At 39.0% G+C, this 18,851-nt stretch overlaps 1 protein-coding gene across 8 annotated transcripts in view; it reads right to left on the bottom strand.

Annotated features, from left to right (window-relative positions):
* Positions 1-18,851, bottom strand: part of ANK2 (ankyrin 2) — a 322,635-nt gene that overhangs the window by 70,321 nt on the left and 233,463 nt on the right. For all 8 annotated transcript variants that reach the window (XM_035030308.1, XM_035030300.1, XM_035030302.1 and 5 more), the window contains 3 exons: positions 15,522-15,620; positions 14,497-14,595; positions 5,816-5,888 (listed from right to left, as the gene is read on the bottom strand). In XM_035030308.1, the coding sequence (XP_034886199.1) occupies positions 5,816-5,888; positions 14,497-14,595; positions 15,522-15,620 (271 nt within the window). The remainder of the gene's footprint in view (positions 1-5,815; positions 5,889-14,496; positions 14,596-15,521; positions 15,621-18,851) is intronic.

Genomic DNA, 18,851 nt, shown 5'->3' with positions numbered 1-18,851 from the left:
AGGTTAAGTGTCTGCTTTCACCTCAGGCCATGATCTCGGGGTCCTGGGATCGAGTCCCGCATCTCAGGCTCCCTGCTCAGCGGGGAACCCGCTTCTCCCTCTCTCTCTGCCTCTCCCCCTCCTTGTGCTCTCTCTTTCGCTCTTTCAAATGAATAAATAAAATCTTAAAAAAAATTTTTAAAAAAAGTGTTCCCTCACAAAGCAAGATGTGGCAATAACAGCAATCTACAGATAACACTACAGTCAAACACAAAATGCATGATGTTGGTCAACTTTAAGAACCAAAAAGGTCAGAGGACAGAGATCACTTTAGGATGGTGTGGGGGGGTTCAGTAGCGTCCCCCCAAAATTTCACTTCCATTTGGAATCTGAGGATAGGGCCTTTTCTGGAGATAGGGCTTTTATAGATGTAACTAAGTTAAGGACTGAGATGAGATCACATTGGGTAACTCCAATCAGAGTGTTCTTAGACAGAGACACAGAGGAAAATGCCACATGAAGGCGGAGTTTGGAGTGATGTGTCTACAAGCCAAGGAACAAACACCAAGGATCGCTGACAGCCACTGGAAGCTGGAAGAGACAAGAAAGACTCTTCCTTAGAGTATCAGAGGTTGGTATGGTCCCGCCATCAAATTTTCACTCCCAGAACTGTGAGAGAATAAATTTGAGCCACCAAGTTTGTGGTAATTTCTTGTGATATTCCTAGGAAATTCAGTGAAGCTGGAGAAGGAGTCACTGAAGAAGGAATTGGAGCTGATCATTTGTTTGGATTCAGTTTTAATGGGCAGAGGTTGACACTACTTTAGGTGAGAGGCTCGTGTGTAAGGGGTCATGGAGGACAATACAAACAGTGAGAATAAAAGAGTAATACGCGTTACTTATTTAGAGAATACTACCCGAAGTAACTTGGCAAAAGTTAACGTTCATGATGGTGAGCAATGGCAAAAAGTCCAGGAAGAAAGTTAGTGTCTGAACAGTGATCAAATCAAGGCTAGACATCTTATTATAAGCCTTATAGGACTTAATTGTTTCTAGTACTTCCCTCCTCTTATGTAATTGGTAAATCTTTACATAGGAGTATTTTTATGAGTCAAATAAGTTGGGGTACCCCTTTGTTTATTTCTGGGAGAAAAAAATTCTAAGAACAATTCTCTGAATTAGTTTACCAAAACACAGGCATTGTCTGGTTTGGATATAAGTCTAAATTATTTCCAGAAAAAAAAAATATGTGAACTTGTTAACATTCGGGAAGACTAACTCTACTCTTATTATGAAAAAGATCCATAGTTAGATGAAGTATCTGTCATGTCATACAAGGAGGAAGTGAGGAGCCCCACTGTCAAGAGTTCACAGCCAAAGTGTGACAAAAGGAGATAACAGATGGTTCCTCTACATTTCATCGTAACACTCAGCCATTCTGGAGTTCTCCTGATTATCATTAGTACACATCATTCCAGAGAACCAGTGGAGGAGTTTGTACAAACCATCCATGCACAAACCTTTGAGTATGTGGGACACATGGGTCACATTTCTACAGGTATTTTAGTTACATAAGTGTTATCACCCTTGAGCCCCACCATATAACTTACTGCTGTGGAGCTGAGTCAGCAAAGGTAGGGCTCAGCTCATGATCCTATGAAGATGTAGAGGATTACATTTACAGCTGTGTTTTCATCTGCACGGTACAATACTCTCAGGTTGAATTCCCATTTCTATCTTTTCCTTCCATTTCTCTGCCATGTTGTTCCATCAGGACTTATTTATAGTATGACTGAGCTATTATAACAGCTTTCATACTGGGTTTACATTCCCCATCTACCACTTAATAGCTGTGTACTGTGGAGCAAACTACTTAATGTGTTTAAGTCTTAGTCTCATCCTGTTCAGGTGAGCCTTTCCTCACCTGAAAAAAAATGAGGGGAAATCAATAGCCTAGCTCATGTGGATGCTATGGGAATTAAATGAGACAATGCACCTAGCATTGTGGATGTTTAGTAAATGTTTTCTCCTCTGTCAAATATATGTGCGTCCTTCCAATTTCTTCCTAATACACTCCTTTAGTGTATCACTGCTGGTTTAATCTTTGTGAAAATCAGATTTGTTTCAATCATTAATCAAAATGTTTAATATATCCTAATTTCCCAGACTTTTCAGTTAAGAATTCAAACATTCACAGTGAAGCCCAGTATGTTTTAATGCATGAGCCAAATTGAATGACTGGATTATTTTGCCACTCTGTGTCTCTCTCTCGTGCTTTCGCCTCTCAGGACCTTCCATACTGTTCCTTCCCCACTCTCTAAAACCTGTGTCACCTTCCTATTAATCTCTCAGTTTTGGCAAGTCCACGGGACTGTGCTAGGTCTCTCCTTCCCTAGCTCCCAAGGCAGATATGAAAAGTGGATGACATAGTGCCTTCTGTTATATTTCATTTAACTTCTACATTATCTCCCCGTCTATAAAGGCATAAAGGCATGCCCTGTGTTCACCTCTGATGCCCCAGTGGTAGCAGTGATAGAACTTTACACACAGTAGTAACATCACTTTTACTATCTGTTGATTGGATTCATGAGCGGATATCCTGATTACTATACCAAGTTAGCCTGAAAGGACATCTATACTTGGCTTGAATATTCTTTTGAGTATTGATAATACACACAACTATCAAAACAGAAGAGCTGTAAAAAAAAAAAAAAAAGGCAAGAATAGGCTAATACCTTTAAAATACATGTGGCTGCACTTTGTCCATATGAATGGTAGGTTCCATGAAAACATTTTAAGCCCATAAAACATTGAAGCGTTGGCAATATCAACCAGCCAAATTTCTTTATACTAATTCTTAGCACTAAAAGTCACTTCACAATACTCAAATATATTGTATACATAAAAATTTTTCAACTTGAATTTCTTTCTGGGGAAAAATGTGTTATTAAGGTTTTGGCTAGGTCTAAAGGAAGCAAAGCTTCTTCTCTCACCATAAAAGATATTCTTGATCATTAGCCAATATTCCTCTAAAAGCAAGACTTTTTATCACTAAAAACTCTAATCTGTAACAGTTTTAATAAAAGTATACAGGGTATTATAGCTAGATCTTATATTAGGCAATGAGCAGGTCCAAAAAGCTATTTTATATAAATGGAATTTCTTTAATCCCACTCAATACTTTGAATGCATTGGCACTGGAATTATTTAACAATTATTTAGGAAATAAACTATTTTTAAATTAAATAATCACTCTAATTTATTTGATTTATAAATTTAGATTTGCATGTAAGAAGTTTGCTTCAAGTGATACCACATGCACTTTGGATCCTTCTTGGTAGATAGAATATTTTATATTATTCATTTTTCCCTATATGCTGAAGCTCCTCCTAAATAATTTTAAGGGTTATTTTTATTCCTAGCTACCTTCAAAAATCACATTATAACTATCAATTTCACATATTTTTTAACCACATCTAAAACTTATCTTCAGCCAAGAATGATATGAAGTACATTCAGTCAAGCAGTCTTAATTTTAACAGGTTCATGGTAGTTAAATGTCAACTTACAAAGAATTATTTTTTTCTCTGTGTATTCTTAGCAGAGAGATTAGTTTTGGTAAAATATTTATATGATGCTCATTAGAAAATTTAATGATACTAATAGGCCTCAACAACAGCAGCAAAATCATTAATAGGATAAGCAATTTATGGCTTTAAGCTTCCAAGTTAATAAAATCTACACACTCACATGCATACATATACAACTCCATGCTATTTCAAAAGAAACAGATTAGTAGTAGGCACCCAGATTTAAATATTAAGCAAGTTGCTTCTATCCAGTTAAGAAAAATTAAAAGCAAAGCTTTCACTCCAATAACTTCCTCTAAAGGTACCTGAATCACTAAGTGCTTCCCCATCAGTAAAGTTGTCACCGAACTGTTTAAAGGCTGTTAAGAAAGATGATCCCACAAAACAAAATATGATGTGCATATATGAATACTAAAATTAGCTGGCAAGTATTAGGATGGAACACAAAATTATTATACTACTTGGAAATGCTAACTTTGGCAATTATTAATTTACTTATAATAACGCACTGACCAAACATTTGCTCATTCTTGTCATAAGTTCTTACAAAAGCTGAGATAACTCAGTGCCTATTACCGATCGGTGAACGAACTAGTTCCAAATAACGACACCTCAATGTAAAATTTCACCTTCTGATTACATCTTGAAGAACCTAAAAATCTACTTTTACTATTTCTCAATAAAAGCAATTATTATTGAGAATAGTACTATTCTTTTCAACCTGACTAGTTTTTTAGTTCTTTTATCTCTGCAGTGAGGGACTCCCTAGTATCTTCTATGCTTTTCTCAAGCCCAGCTAGTCTCCTTCTGATTGTTATTTTAAATTCCGGTTCAGGCGTATTACTTATATCTGGTTTAATTAGATCCCTGGCCGTGCCCTCTTCTTGTTCTTTCTTTTGAGATGAGTCCCTCCAACTTGGCATTTTGTCTAGATCTCTGTCTTGTGTGTATTAGGAAAGCCTGTTAGGTTTCCCGTTCCCGAGAGTAATGCTGTATTAAGAAGAGGTCATAGAGGGCGCCTGGGTGGCTCAGTCGTTAAGCGAGTGCCTTCGGCTCAGGTCATGATCCCGGAGTCCCATGATGGAGTCCCGCATCGGGCTCCCTGCTCAGCGGGAAGCCTGCTTCTCCCTCTCCCTCTGTTGCTCCCCCTGCCTGTGCTCTCTCTTACTCTGTCTCTCTCTGACAAATAAATAAAATTAAGAAAAAAAAAAATCTTTAAAAAAAAAAAAGAAGAAGAGGTCCTACACTGTCCAGGGCCTGGTGCTTCAGGAAATGTCTTTGATGTGTGCTGTGTGCACTCTGCTGTTGGGTTTTGGCTGCTCTTTCCCTCAGATTAGTCTCGGCAGAGTTTCTCTTTGCCTGCAGTGGGGAGTGTTTGGACCTTCTCCAGTGTGTGGCAAGTTTTAACTAGTACTATTCTTTATGGCAATAATTTTTCAAACATACACATTTGACCAAAAGCGGTACTATTGAAATTTGGCTACATACCTCATTTGCTGCATTCATGATTTTTTGGCAGATTTTTTGGTTCAAGAAAAGTCAACTGCTCTAACTGAAGTAGAGGTAAGGAGCCAGAAAGCCTCGTGGAGGGACAGACCCTGCAGCACAATGCTCCATCCCCACGCCAGGCAGTCCCTTGTACTCCTTTTAGAGCAACAGGCTTCTCAACGTTTGAAATCCACTACCTTAGATAATTTTTATCAACTCTAAAACTACACAGAGCATATTTTATGACTTAAAGAATCAAATTCTTACGTTGAATTAGTATGACTTACATGCTATTTTTAACCTTATCTAAGCCTCCTCTCCTCTGGACTTATGATTTATTCTGATCATTTGAACCAATCAGAAACAGAGATTTCTCAATATACCATTGAGAGAATATACTTCAAAGTCTTTCACTTTAAGGCATTTTAATTTTAAAAAGTATGTTAACATAACTAAAACACGTATGAATAATAATTGTATTATCAGGTAGGCGTTTTTAACAGATGGCCAATTTCCAGTGTCTTTCCCCTTTTCCAGTTCTGTTATTTAGTAAGACATTAAAGATAACACCCATTGAAAATAGACTAATCACTATCCTCTTTCCCCAAAGGACAAAAGTAGGTGTTTTGAAACAGAGGTGAAAAAGTGACTTTAAATGTTAAGAGGCTTTCACCCACACCCACTGTACCAGCTTAGTCCCTGAGGAAAAGGACGGCTTGTCTTTGTGTAAGACAATGAAGACCAAATAAAAATCTTACCTTCTTCATCAGAAACATCAAGAACCTCAGTCATCGTCTCAGGAACATTTAGCTTGTGTTTTTCAGTGATAGTCTGGAAAGAAAAAAAAATCATTAATACGCAAGTTAAAATCAAACAAAAGAGAAAAGAATCACAGGGGAGGTCACGTGGATAGCATCAGCAAGCCATCAGTCCCTGATCATTTCATCTTCCTACATGTATGTTCTGGAAGCTTACTCTGTTCCATGAAAATTCATTTGTTCTTTCTGAAGATAAATGATGATTGATTCCAGTGAAGTTGTACAAGAAGAAGTTCATTATTTTGAGTTCCTATTTGAAAAATACATTCTTTAGTGATGGCATTAATAATTAGTCATATTAAGAAAGCAGACAAATGTTTTCAGGGCTTCCCTAAAATGAACTAAGTAATGTCTCCAGAAAAGCTTTAAAAAGAAGCAATGAACATACGTAATTTATTAAAAACAAAGCCATTGGAAAAGAAGTTGTAAACAATGTGAAAGACAAACTATTTGGGCGGAAAACGTGATGCATCTCTTCTGGGATCAGAGGATCAAGAGTAGAGAGTCAATCAAATTGTAGACTGTTTCACTGGTCTACAATTCTGGTTTCTTGCTTATTCGCCTTCCACAAAGGCACCCCAGAGTTGCCAAGTTCACTGCCTTCCATTCCTGATGGGCGATGTAAGGTTAAGAGACCAGATTCTGGAGACTGGCTGCCTGGGTTCGAATTCTAACTTTGTCATTTCTTAACAAGTTCCTTATTTCTCAATTTTCTCATCTATAAAACAGGGATAATACTACTACTTCATAAAATTGTTATGAAGATTAAATGAAATAATATACATACGAGTTCTAAGAACAGTGCTTGGACTATGTTAGCACTCAATAAATATCAGCTAGTGTAACATCATTATTATAATTGTAATTCAATATTAAATTCATCTTAAAACTGAAGAGCCTCTGAACTTTTTAGTCATTCAGGCACTCAAGAAACATTTTGAGCACCTACCACATGCTGGCACTGTTTTAGACAACCAGGGATACCACAGTGATTTAAAAAAAAAAACAAAAACAAAAACAAATCACACTACTTTAAATATCACCTACAGACTGCCAAGTCTCAAATCCTATCTCTAGTGTCTGCACTGAAAATGTAGTAAGTGCACTGAGTGGCATCGTTACGGGAACTCTAAAAACCTAATCTCTCAAAATAAGTCAAATCTTCAACTAAAGTCACTAAAATATAGGGGTAAACAGGTTGTCTTAGGTTTTTAAGCTTTGCTACATGGATACTACAGACTTTTTTGAATGGCACCAACTTCTTTTCTTTCCCAAAGCAGTAGAGAACTTCAAATAGATTTACGAGGAAATTCAACTACTTTGAAAATATATTCACATCTACCTGTATAATATCCGTGTGTCAAGAGGGACTGATGAAATCATAATGTGACACTACATGCCCTTTCAGTTATTCCCCATTTCCTCAGAAAACAAGCCAGACAAAGTGGCTCAGAAGAGCCGGGTGATGTAGTAAGGAGAGGCATGGAGGCCTCCTCTCTCTCTCTCCATGCTGCAGCCGTGTCTCCAGGTCACATCCTCTTACACCTCTAAGTTTTTCCATATATTCTTTCCTTTACCAGAAATATTCTTCTACCTCTTTTCTTGGCTCATAGCAGATGTAATTTTCTTGGAGAGACATTCCCCAATCCTCCCTGATGAGTCTGTTTCACTGTGATTATCTGACGACATGGGATACACCACACCATACACAAGGGTCTGTGCCTTATCTGCTCCCACATGAGAGAGTGAGTCATTGAAGAGTCAGTTTGTTTCCACAGAACCTGAAACCTAGCAGGTGCTTCTCAAATATATATCAAATACATCAATGATACAAAATTAGGCAAAATATACATAAAATCCACATAACAACTAAATAGATTTTCTTTGGGGTGATAAAACAAAGAATGGGAAGAAACTGAGAAAGTAAGGAAAGTCTCATGTTATCCTGATGAAGGCACAGTTGGAGATTGAAGTATTGAATTCAGCTTTCCTGCATGTTGCTTATGATGTTTAAATAATTCTGTAATGTCTTATTCACTGAAAACTAAACTTCAGGAAAGACAAGCATCCATTAAAAATTCTGCATAATAGGGCGCCTGGGTGGCTCAGTCGTTAAGCGTCTGCCTTCGGCTCAGGTCATGATCCCAGGGTCCTGGGATCGAGTCCCATATCGGGCTCCCTCCTCGAGGGGAAGCCTGCTTCTCCCTCTCCCACTCCCGCTGCTTGTGTTCCTGCTCTCGCTATCTCTGTCTCTGTCAAATAAATAAATAAAATCTTAAAAAAAAAAAAATTCTGCATAATAATAGCTGGTCAATAAGTATTTCTTAAACTTAAGAAGACTATTATATCACTTAATTATTTTATTTTTAAAGATTTATTTATTTATTTGAAAGAGAAAGACAACATGAGCAGGAGGGGGTAGAAGGAGAGAGAATCTGAAGCAGACTCCACACCGAGCGCAGAGCCGGATGCGGGGCTCAATCTCACAACCCTGAGATCATGGCCTGATGCGAAACCAAGTCCAATGCTTAACCGATTGCACCACCCAGGCGCCCCCTCATTTACTTATCTTAATAGTAATTAATTTATAAATTTAACATGGATAAATTAAAACCTGTGTTCTATATCCATGGTTTTCAACTCTAGCTGCATATTAAAATTATTAGAGAAAATTTTAAAATACCATCACTTGGATACCATCACAGAACAATTAAGTCACAATCCCTGAGGGCTCAGCTATGAAAAAGTTGCTCAGATGGATCTATCATGCAGCTCAAATTGCAACCCATTTGGAAAAGTGTATAAATCGCAGAAAGTGATTTGCATTTAAAATATAGGACAGACAGTGACATCCTATTAAGCTAATGATAACCTATTAAGCTTTTTCTGAAACTTTTTTTTTATAAGATTCTCAGTGTAGATAAAATGATTCAAACATGTGAAGGGATATCTACCATATTAGACTACACCAGAAAGCTTATTTTACGGAGATGTTCTAGAGTATTTGCCCTTCTTAGGAAACATTTCACAAGAAGATGCTTCTCTATTTGAAAATAAGTGGTGGAAATATTTTTTAAATAAGTTCTATTGCCTGACGTACTTAATTTATATTTTCAGACACTGATAATAGGACTATAATTTCCTCGAATTTCTAAGAGTGGACTGGAATTTTTTTTTTTTAAAGATTTTATTTATTTACTTGAGAGAGAGAGACACAGCGAGAGAGGGAACACAAGCAGGGGGAGCGAGAGAGGGAGAAGCAGGCTTCCCGCAGAGCAGGGAGCCCGATGCGGGGCTCGATCGCAGGACCCCGGGATCATGACCTGAGCCGAAGGCAGGCACTTAATGACTGAGCCACCCAGGTGCCCCTGGACTGGAATTTCTAAAAGTGGAAATACCATTGCTTTAGTTTGGTCACTGAATACTATCAAAGTTATTACCAGCAAATATATGTGGCAACAGAAAAAGTACCACACAGTGATCACACTGGTCACAGATATTTTTCTGTTATAGATCATAAAAATGCCCTCTATATGCAGTGTAGTGAGTATGCATTTGTTCATGATGTAGCACTGACCTTTAGAAGACCATCAATAAATATTTGTTGAATGGATGATAAATAAGTCTTCCTACTCATGAGTAATGTTATAAGAGATATATATTTTCCTTTAAAATGGAGTGAACTTTGAAAACTTGATTATCAAAATATAAATATGGCTTTATACAAATGCATCTGAATAGTACATAGAAAACAAAGATATAATTAAATGATCATGGGCAACTCCGTCTGCTATAGAACCTAAGAGTTTATAGTCAAGATTAGAAACCACTTCAAAGTTAAAATGGGTAGTGTACTATGCACAAATTTAATAGTATGTAATTAAATCAGATAATACGGCAATATAAATAGGATAAGATAGATGGAAGCCTTAATAATGAGTTTTTAATATTTATTGTGATGTGGAAAAGATGTAAAAAATAAAACATGTGTCCTTAACGTGCTGTCTGTAAATAGATAATATCTGGTTTGTTTTACGCAAAAGGAAGTGTGCATAGCCGGCCTCCACTTGGCCCGCACCCCTCGCCAACTATTTCCTTTGTATCACATACTCACCAAGTCACCCCAGCGTGATGAGTGATCTTGGCTAATATGCCACCTTCTAATGCCCACACACAATGGCTCCCATCAGTGGGGCAACAGGCTAAATTTGGTTTTGTTCCCAAACGTATTTATACCAATTATACATGTTAATAGAATGTCTATAATAATTTAAACAGTATGTAAATATTTTTCTACAAAAACTAATGTAAATGGTTTGGAAATCTCAACAAATGTGAGTCACCAAAAATAATTTGTACTCAATTAGGTGTAGTTGAGACAATTAAAGCAGATGAGGGAAAAAAAAGTATGTCAAAAGTTTAAAAAGGTTCTGCACTCAGAATAGTGTCACTTTAAGATAATATACAGGATGAATTTGGGGTGCCTGGGTGGCTCAGTCCGTTGTGTCCAACTCTTGATTTCAGCTCAGGTCATGATCTCAGGGTCCTCAGATGCAGCTTTGTGTCAGGATCAATGCTCAGCAGGGAGTCTGCTTGAGATTCTCTCCCTCCCTCTGCCCCTCCCCATCCCTGTGCATGCTCTCTAAAAAATAATAAATAAATCTTTAAAATATATATGTATATACAGGATGAATACTATCAAGATATAGGTTTTATAGGGTACAGTATGTAATATCGATGTTCTTTGTGCAAGAATGATCATTTAGCCTCCTTCTAGTCAGTGGACCTATATTCAAAGAAAAGATCTTGACTCCACCTCAAGAGGTGTCCAATGACTTCAGGTGGATTTACTGCATTATGATTCCCATTTTAACTGACTTAGAGCCTCAAATAAGATTTAGGACTTTGAATATTTACATTTCTTAACTGTCAAAAATTTCCCCACTCTTTAAATGGTAATATAAATAAAATGTCATTTTATTTTAGTAGTTTATTCCGCAATTTATGATGTCATTTTTATTTTAGTAATTTGGGGTCTACATATCAATGATTATATGCAACTTAAACCATGATCATTTCAAAATTATGCAAGTAATACAAATACTCGATGACAGCTGATTAATAAGTAGAGGGGTGAGTACTATCTCGGTCTTCCAAACTGCCTTAGGCAATTGAGCTTGGTGGCTTCTACTGCCAGAAATGTGTCCCATGCACTCTGAGGCCCATTCCAGCAAACACACAATGACTGTAATCCTGGGAGAATGCTAAACTGCCTCATATCCCCTGCTGGGTTCCCAAAAGTAAAGTTAGAAAAGCAAAGGTTAAGGAAACAAACCACAATTCCAAAATGTCTCAAAAATTTCTGAAGCAGTGGTTTCTCCTTTACAGACTGCTGCCTTCCTCTTCTCCCTACACAATGACTTTATTCATACTTTGGGGTAAAGAACTTCGGAAGGAGGATTAGCACAGGAAACTTTCTTTGACGGAAGAGAACTCACACAGCTGCTCAAGGCACATCGAACAAATCCAGTGATGTGAGATTTGTATGTTAGTTGTGTAACTGTAATTACATTTAAATGGTAATAACATCAAACTAAATTTAATTTTATTGATTTTACATAATTATTTGTCTAGTGTGCTATATCGGCCCATCACCAGTGAGCAATTCCAAATTCACTTTAGAAAATAATATTGAATATGATGCCTCCATGGAAATCAACCAAAAGCACTATTTGGGTAGGTTGTTTTTAATAGAAAACTAGGTGAAAACACCTCTTTCACAAAATTCATGTTAAGCTACATTTAGTGGGTGCCCGGGTGGCTCAGTCGTTAAGCGTCTGCCTTCGGCTCAGGTCATGATCCCAGGGTCCTGGGATCCAGCCTCGCGTCAGGCTCCCTGCTCGGCGGGAGGCCTGCTTCTCCCTCTCCCACTCCCCCTGCTTGTGTTCCTGCCCTCGATATCTCTGTCTCCACCAAATAAAAAAAATCTTTAAAAAAAAAAAAAAAAGCTACATTTAGTAAAGCCAAGATCAGTAATGTCAGAGTGGTTAAGAACATGGACTTTAGAATCTGACAACCTAAATTTGAATCCTAGATCTAGCCTCAATGCCTGCCATATCTGTAATCACTAAATACTCATTTTCAATACCATTAATATCATTATGTGAAAAAAAAGTATGAATGAAAATCTCTTCCCAAAGAGAGGAAGTGCAAAGTAAGAAGGCTCACATAAGAGACAGGAATAAGTTCATATTTTCAATCCTTCACCCCAAACAATTTCACCAAACAATAAAACTCAATTCTAAGAATCAATTCTAAGAGAGTCAGAAAGTAAAAACAGGGTATTGTCAAAACACGTTACCAATACAATTACCCATTTAGACAAAGGGGGTACTTGTTTAGTTAATGTGGACAATGACTTCTTACCCCAACTAAAAGCAAACATGCCATTATGTTTTATATTTGTTTGTCAGCTTTTTACCTAGAAACTTGATTTCTAAGTATAGTGGTTTTTACTGGGGAAATGCTCAGCTGGGCAGGGCAGAGAGTAATAGTTACCAGAACAGAAGAAAAGCTCACAGGGAGCTCTAAAAGTAGTTTTTGTATTCCACTCAAACTAGATGTGGCAGAGATATGACTCCACGTCTAATTTCTGAAAGGTATCTGAACTTGTTTAGTCATAGTATTTAGCAAGCTAATTGCTTCTCTTTTCAAATATAGATCTATATAGTTAAAGTCATTCACTCTAAGTAATATTTATGGGCCTGGGATCTCTTTGAAACTGAACATGTGAGTTCCATAGTTTTGTTGATGTTAAAGAATTTATTTTCTTACAAAACCCAAGTCTCCTCCTCCACTCCCATTAAACTGTAAGCTGCTGGGGAGGGGGGGGGGTAATGTTTTCACCACTGATGACTCTTCAGCACTCAGCATAGAGCTCAGAGCATATTTTATATACAATAAATATTGAAGGAATGAATTAGTTAATGAAATGAATGGAAGAAAAAGCAGTCAAGTAGCAAAAAAAGATGCAAGCTTGCCATCTAGTGGTCACTTGATAAAAATGTATGTGCATGATAACCAGTGATCTGAGCTAATAAAGATTACAGAAAACATGACTCCCAAGAACAGATGTACTTGGCCAATCTTGCCACTACAGTCTCCACTTATCTGTGATTTGCACATTGTTTCAAAGATGCCAAATAAAGACACATATGTATAGGTCCCTAATATGAAGATTTTCCTGGTATAAAAAATGATTATAGTAAGAAGAAGCCATTAAGATTCAGCCATATAGAGCAACTCAGAAGTATAGTGATGGGTAGTGACAAGACTTGTTTTCCTCCTATATAATTTATTGAAGCCATACTTTAAATCTTTTAAAAATATTGTGGTGTATTAGCCAAAGGTTTTAAGACTCTTTTTGAGAAAACAAGCAGTACTATTCTCTCCCATTTAAATTCAGGCTGTGTCTCACAGTTCATTAATAAATCATACTCCACTCTATTAAAAATTTCACATCAAACCAACTGTATTCCATCTGCCTCAATGTCAACAGGGACTTGGAGTCAGTCTGAAGAATAAAATTCCTTTCTTTTTCCACATATCTGTCAAAAGAAACAAGTGTTCTAAAACTCTATACCCATCCTTTCCAACCTAAGGCATTTACTAGAACCCCATTCAGATATTTTATGTAGATTTGTGATCTTACTGTCTCTAAACAACATCTAATGTTCTACCGTCACTCTATTTTTCTATTTTGAAAGAGAAATTAAAGAGCTGCTGTTCTTAGAGTCCATGCTTAAGAAAAAAAGTTAATAAATAAGTGCAAAGAGAACAGCACTTCTGCTTTCAGCTGTGAGTCTCCCTATGGGGAGGCCTCCTTTAAGCTTTGCTCCAGTGCTCGCTTCGGCAGCACACATACTAAGCTTTGCTCCAACTGAATGGGACAAGAGCCTTAGGACTCCCATGTCTTCACTCTCCTGGAGTTTCTCTGGCAAAGGCCGTCAATGATCCCTGCTCCTCCTAAAGAATCAGCAGTCGTATTCAAACCAGCAAAAGTAAAAAATTTTAAATATATGCCCTGTCATGATACAGATACAGTTGACCTACTAAGTACAACCAATTTCCTTTTTCAATAAAAAATGATCATCAGAAATAAGAAGAAAGTAAGGAGGAACCGTTCTCACGGGAATGCATTTGACCCAGTCATCAGCACAGTATCAGGAGGATCAGGGTCTTTCCAGAGGCTGACGTGACCTCCTGACTAAGATCAGCAGTTTGCTCTGGAGTGTCCTACCACTTTCCCAGTGGTAGGTGTCACACCCCACTACAGTGAAAGGGCAGAGCAGCCCCCCCCCAAAGAAGCAGTCGGAGAAAAAGGAACTAAATATTATACAATTACGTTTACATTTTATATGGATTTATGTTAACGAAAGGAAGTTAAACCCCCATATTAGTTGTGTAAATGCACTTACCTCCACATACTTCCACGGTGTACTGTATGTATATTCACCCAAAGAAGTTCCAAACCAAAAGTTCAACACATTTTATAAGTGCAAAAGTATGTGGCTTGAAAGCCAAGACAATGGAACCAAAGCCCATCAGCTCCTTCTACTCACCGTGGTGGTGGTGGTGACCTCCTCCGTTACAACCTTCAGGGTGTCGACCACGGAGATGTAGCCCAGGCGCTTAGCAATCGCCAAGGCGGTGTTGCCATTCTGAAGAGAGTGAAAGAAAGAGTGAGAACTGAGAGGGAGGACCGTGCTGTGAGCCAATGAGCTCACCGGCTGCTCCCCATGAGCCAGCATTTCCTTCCAAAACAAGGCACAGCTTAGGAAAATCACTAGTTTTTACCATTACAGCTGAATCTCTTTGTAACTTCTTTAGACTATAGCCCGGGTCACCATGGTAACAACAAGCTGCATCTGCCTGCTCTTCTAATAAGAAGCACTTGACGCTTTAACCCTGAGGTTGTCAAACATCTCTACAAATATTGCACTGTGTTTAGGAAAGTACCTCTTGAACGGAGGATGCAGCCTCCAAAAATTACCAGGCAGTACCGAGGACTGCTACTCCTCGTCAGAGGTCAGGCCGTCTGCTGCAGGTAAGATGTTACCACGGGGAACTCAGTCACAGATTTAGCAGCAGCTGTGCAGAAGCTCACAGTGCAGCAAAATAACACAAGCAAGGAACTCCGGCTCCAGCGCCGGCCACTGGGGATCCCGGTTTGTTTAATTGCACCGCTCGGTTTACATTTCAGTGGCTCCACGTCCCGAGGAGCTTTGTCTAAGCCGGCAGCCTCGCCAGCCGGGCTCCCTTAAGAAGGCCGGGCGGGCGGGGTGGCGTCGCGCTCACATCCGAGCACCAGCTGGAAGCAGAGCACGTTCCAGCAGCCTAAGCGCAGCGCCCCGCTCCCCCGAGAGACGGCCGCGGCAGGCCGGCTGCTCTCCCTTCCCGGGAAGCGCTGCCGGGGGGGTCACGCTGATCTCGGGAAAGGCTTCCCAGAAACCCCGGGCCTGCCGGAGCGCTGGCGGCTTATCGAAGGGGGACTGCGTCGGAACCGGCTCAGACGAGCGGCCGCCGGGGCGCGCGGGCAGGGGGAGCGGCGGCGGCCGCGTGCTGCGGGGCGGGGCGCCTGGCTTACCGCGGTGGTGGCGTTGGGCTTGGCCCCGTGCTGCAGCAGGACGTTGATGATGTGCGTGTGGCCCTGCTGGGCGGCCTGGTGCAAAGGCGTGTAGCCGTTCTGTGGGTGACGGTGGCCACGGACCCAGCAGGATTGGCAGCAGGAGAAGGAAAACTAGGTCAGCCTTCACGTTGAGTTTCTTAGCGTTACTTACAACGAAAGCATCGAGGATGCGCATTTGGAGCTCAGTTTCCCCACCAACCCCATTTCTCAGCAGCAAACCCTCCCTCCCACCTTATGGTCCGCTAAACAAAGCGAAAAGACTAGCTGATGAAATAGGAAGACTAACAAACTCCAAATTACAGCTCTTATTATAGTTTAATTAGCATTAAAAACGGGTATGCTGAGAGATTTATAATGACAAAAGAGCGTTACCATTTCTTCCCTGGGGAAAAAGAAAGTAACATGTTTCTAACTGAAAGCTGCAGACGGTAATACAAACCACACTGCCTGTCATGACTTTTCGAATAATCTTTGCGCCAGCTTTAGGGATTCTAAATCAATGGAGGTAAATCTGAATCGGCTTTGGTCAAAGAAGGGCACGCTCAGAGAACGGAAGATTTCATTGGATGCTGAGTGGGCCACAGAATGAAGTTCTTTTTAACATTCTGGTCTAAACTGGAAGTTTCGATGAAAGCTCTGCAATCCATGATTTGTGAGGAATTGCTACTGAGGTTAGTGCGCAGCCAATCTTGCTCAGAACTCTGGTGGTTGGAGGGTACGGCGCAGGTTGGCTGCGTATTCACGTTAATTACACATGGCACTGGAATCCTTGGAGGCGAACAAAACATTAATATCATTCATTGAACATTTATTTTGTGTCAGATGCCAGGCCTTGTAGTTGTCTTTTTTTTTTTTTTAAAGATATTATTTATTTATTTGAGACAGAGAGCATGAGAGGGAGGAGGGTCAGAGGGAGAAGCAGACTCCCCGCCAAGCAGGGAGCCCGATGTGGGACTCGATCCCGGGACTCCAGGATCATGACCTGAGCCAAAGGCAGTCGCTTAACCAACTGAGCCACCCAGGCGCCCAGTTGTCTTTTAATCTTCATTGTCATCCTAAAAATGAGGGTGCGTGGTACAAAGGAGGTGTCTCAAAAATCATGAGTGACTGAGTGAATGAATAAATGATTGAATAAATGTTTTCTTCCCATTTCAGAGATGATGAAATGGAAAATAACAGTTAAGTAATTTCTTTGCAATCATTCTAGGTTCAGAACCTGTGTGGATCATGATAGCCAATGGGTATCCGACAACTTTTTTTTTATTATCTACCTGCCTCACCCTGATAAAATTTTATCCGTTGTTTGGGTTCTGAGTTCTGAGTAGCCTATTCACACCATAAACTTGTAGGAGTCTATGTCCTTTTTATCTGGTGTCACTGCTGCCTCATGCATGACCAACATGCATTTTTGCCACTCCTGTCTACATAAAGTGTCTGTCTGTATACAAGAGGTGCCACATGGTTCCTTCTATGCTTTTGCTGTGGCCTTTCCATCCACGGGGATGTCCCTGTATTTGTGAGAGTCTATCAGTCTGCGTGTCCTTCAGTCTGGAACATCATCAGCTCTGCCATGTTTCTATATATCCCTCCAATGGCATCACCCCAGGAAACCTGGAAATAGAAGCCCATGACAGGGTCTCTGAGAAACTTATTGCTATTGCAGGGACTCTGCTCTCAAATGAGGTGATTCATGGACATTTGAGAAGCATAAAGTAAGTGGTATTTTCTTTCCCTGAAAATTCTTCTTCTTCATCGTGTTTACAAATATTCTACCAACCAAACTTGTTCACCTCTTCAGTATCAACCAACTTAATTCATTTAGCAAGCATTTGCTAACCACATGCTATGTGCTAAATAGGAGACACTGTGCTTACATAAATTAATAATGCCAGAGTAGCATTCTTGCCCCCAAGAGCTCACAATTTACTGAGTCCTCAATGCACACAGTGTCCAGGAAGGTGTCTCCCGGGCCTGATTTAACCTTTACCTGAAACCTCTGGTGCATGAGCATATTTGCTAGGGAAGTCTGGAGCAACTTAAAAACTTTTATGGGAACATTCGGTTGCAGCTTATCCACGGTCTTAGGCCCATTCTCCTAGGAGCTCTAGACCCAGTTCTACCAACTTCTAGCGTATTCCTAAATCCCTCTAACCCTCCATTTCCTCGTTTACAAACTGGGAATAGCCAAGATTTCAAGTCTGGTGAAGGATTATATATGTTGCCCATGAAACTTAAATTTATCTAAAGTTCTATGGAAATGCTGACAAACATTTCACTTTTTTTCTTTCTCATTGAAGAGCTCTATGATCTTTGCTGTATATTTTATAAAGAAAATTTTTTTACATGCTGACGTTCTAAACGCTTTTTGCAAATTAATCATTTAATTAACCAAATCTAGTTTTCCTCAAGCTGATGTATAGGATTTCATTTTAATTTTAAACAACTAATAGTCTCATAAAAAAGTTCACTTTTCCAGATTTTTATACCAGATCATGAATTTTTGAGGACTAAAGGCAATACATGTTTACATTTTCATAGCAACAAAACAAATTTTTAGTAACCATAGTTACACGAGATGTGAGGCAGAAAACAATTCCTTTTCCAAAATTGCCATTCTGTGTGAAAAAAATTCTGAAGTGTTTATTAAAAGAACATCTTTCGATTTATGTATCTATCCACTCCCCTGAAGACATATTAAAAGGTATATTTACTTCTAAAAGCAAGTAAAATCTACAGAGTTCACTTTAAAAAAAAAAAAAAACCCTGAAAAATTAAAATGAGATTTTTCTCTTAACCAAATGTCTATGTGAATGCATACCAAACCCCAGGTAGGTAAACGATGTTATCTAGACAATATGTATGGCTTGTAAATATTATTTCAACAAACACACACTTAACAAAAAAATACGGTAACTGTTTTCAAGTTCCTCCAAAGTCTCATTGCATAGCTGCATTTATTCCTTTCAGGAGAAGACCTAGATTCCAATAGGAATCTTTCCTGTATGATTATGTGTGATCTGACTCAGCAGAAAATGGTGTTGGGTGCTGATGCCTGGGAATTCCTATTAGAGCTTTTAAATAAGCCCAAAGTACAATTTCATGAGAACTCAAGAACTGCTCAGAACCTAGGCAGCTGCTATTCATGCTAGAGTCAGATGAAGTGTGGAATCTTGAATGTCAATAGTATTGTTTATAATTTTAAAAGTAACTATTTTTAATTCATCTGTAAGTATGGTGATGTACAGACACGATTTTGTTTCTGCTTCTAAGAGAATATAAAAAGACTGA

Source organism: Mirounga leonina, unplaced genomic scaffold (assembly GCF_011800145.1).
Source record: "Mirounga leonina isolate KUSES-001 unplaced genomic scaffold, KU_Mleo_1.0 Mir_357, whole genome shotgun sequence".
Classification (NCBI taxonomy): Eukaryota; Metazoa; Chordata; class Mammalia; order Carnivora; family Phocidae; genus Mirounga; species Mirounga leonina.
The sequence above is the reverse complement of the archived record's forward strand: the minus strand, read 5'-3'. Positions and strand labels throughout refer to the sequence as shown.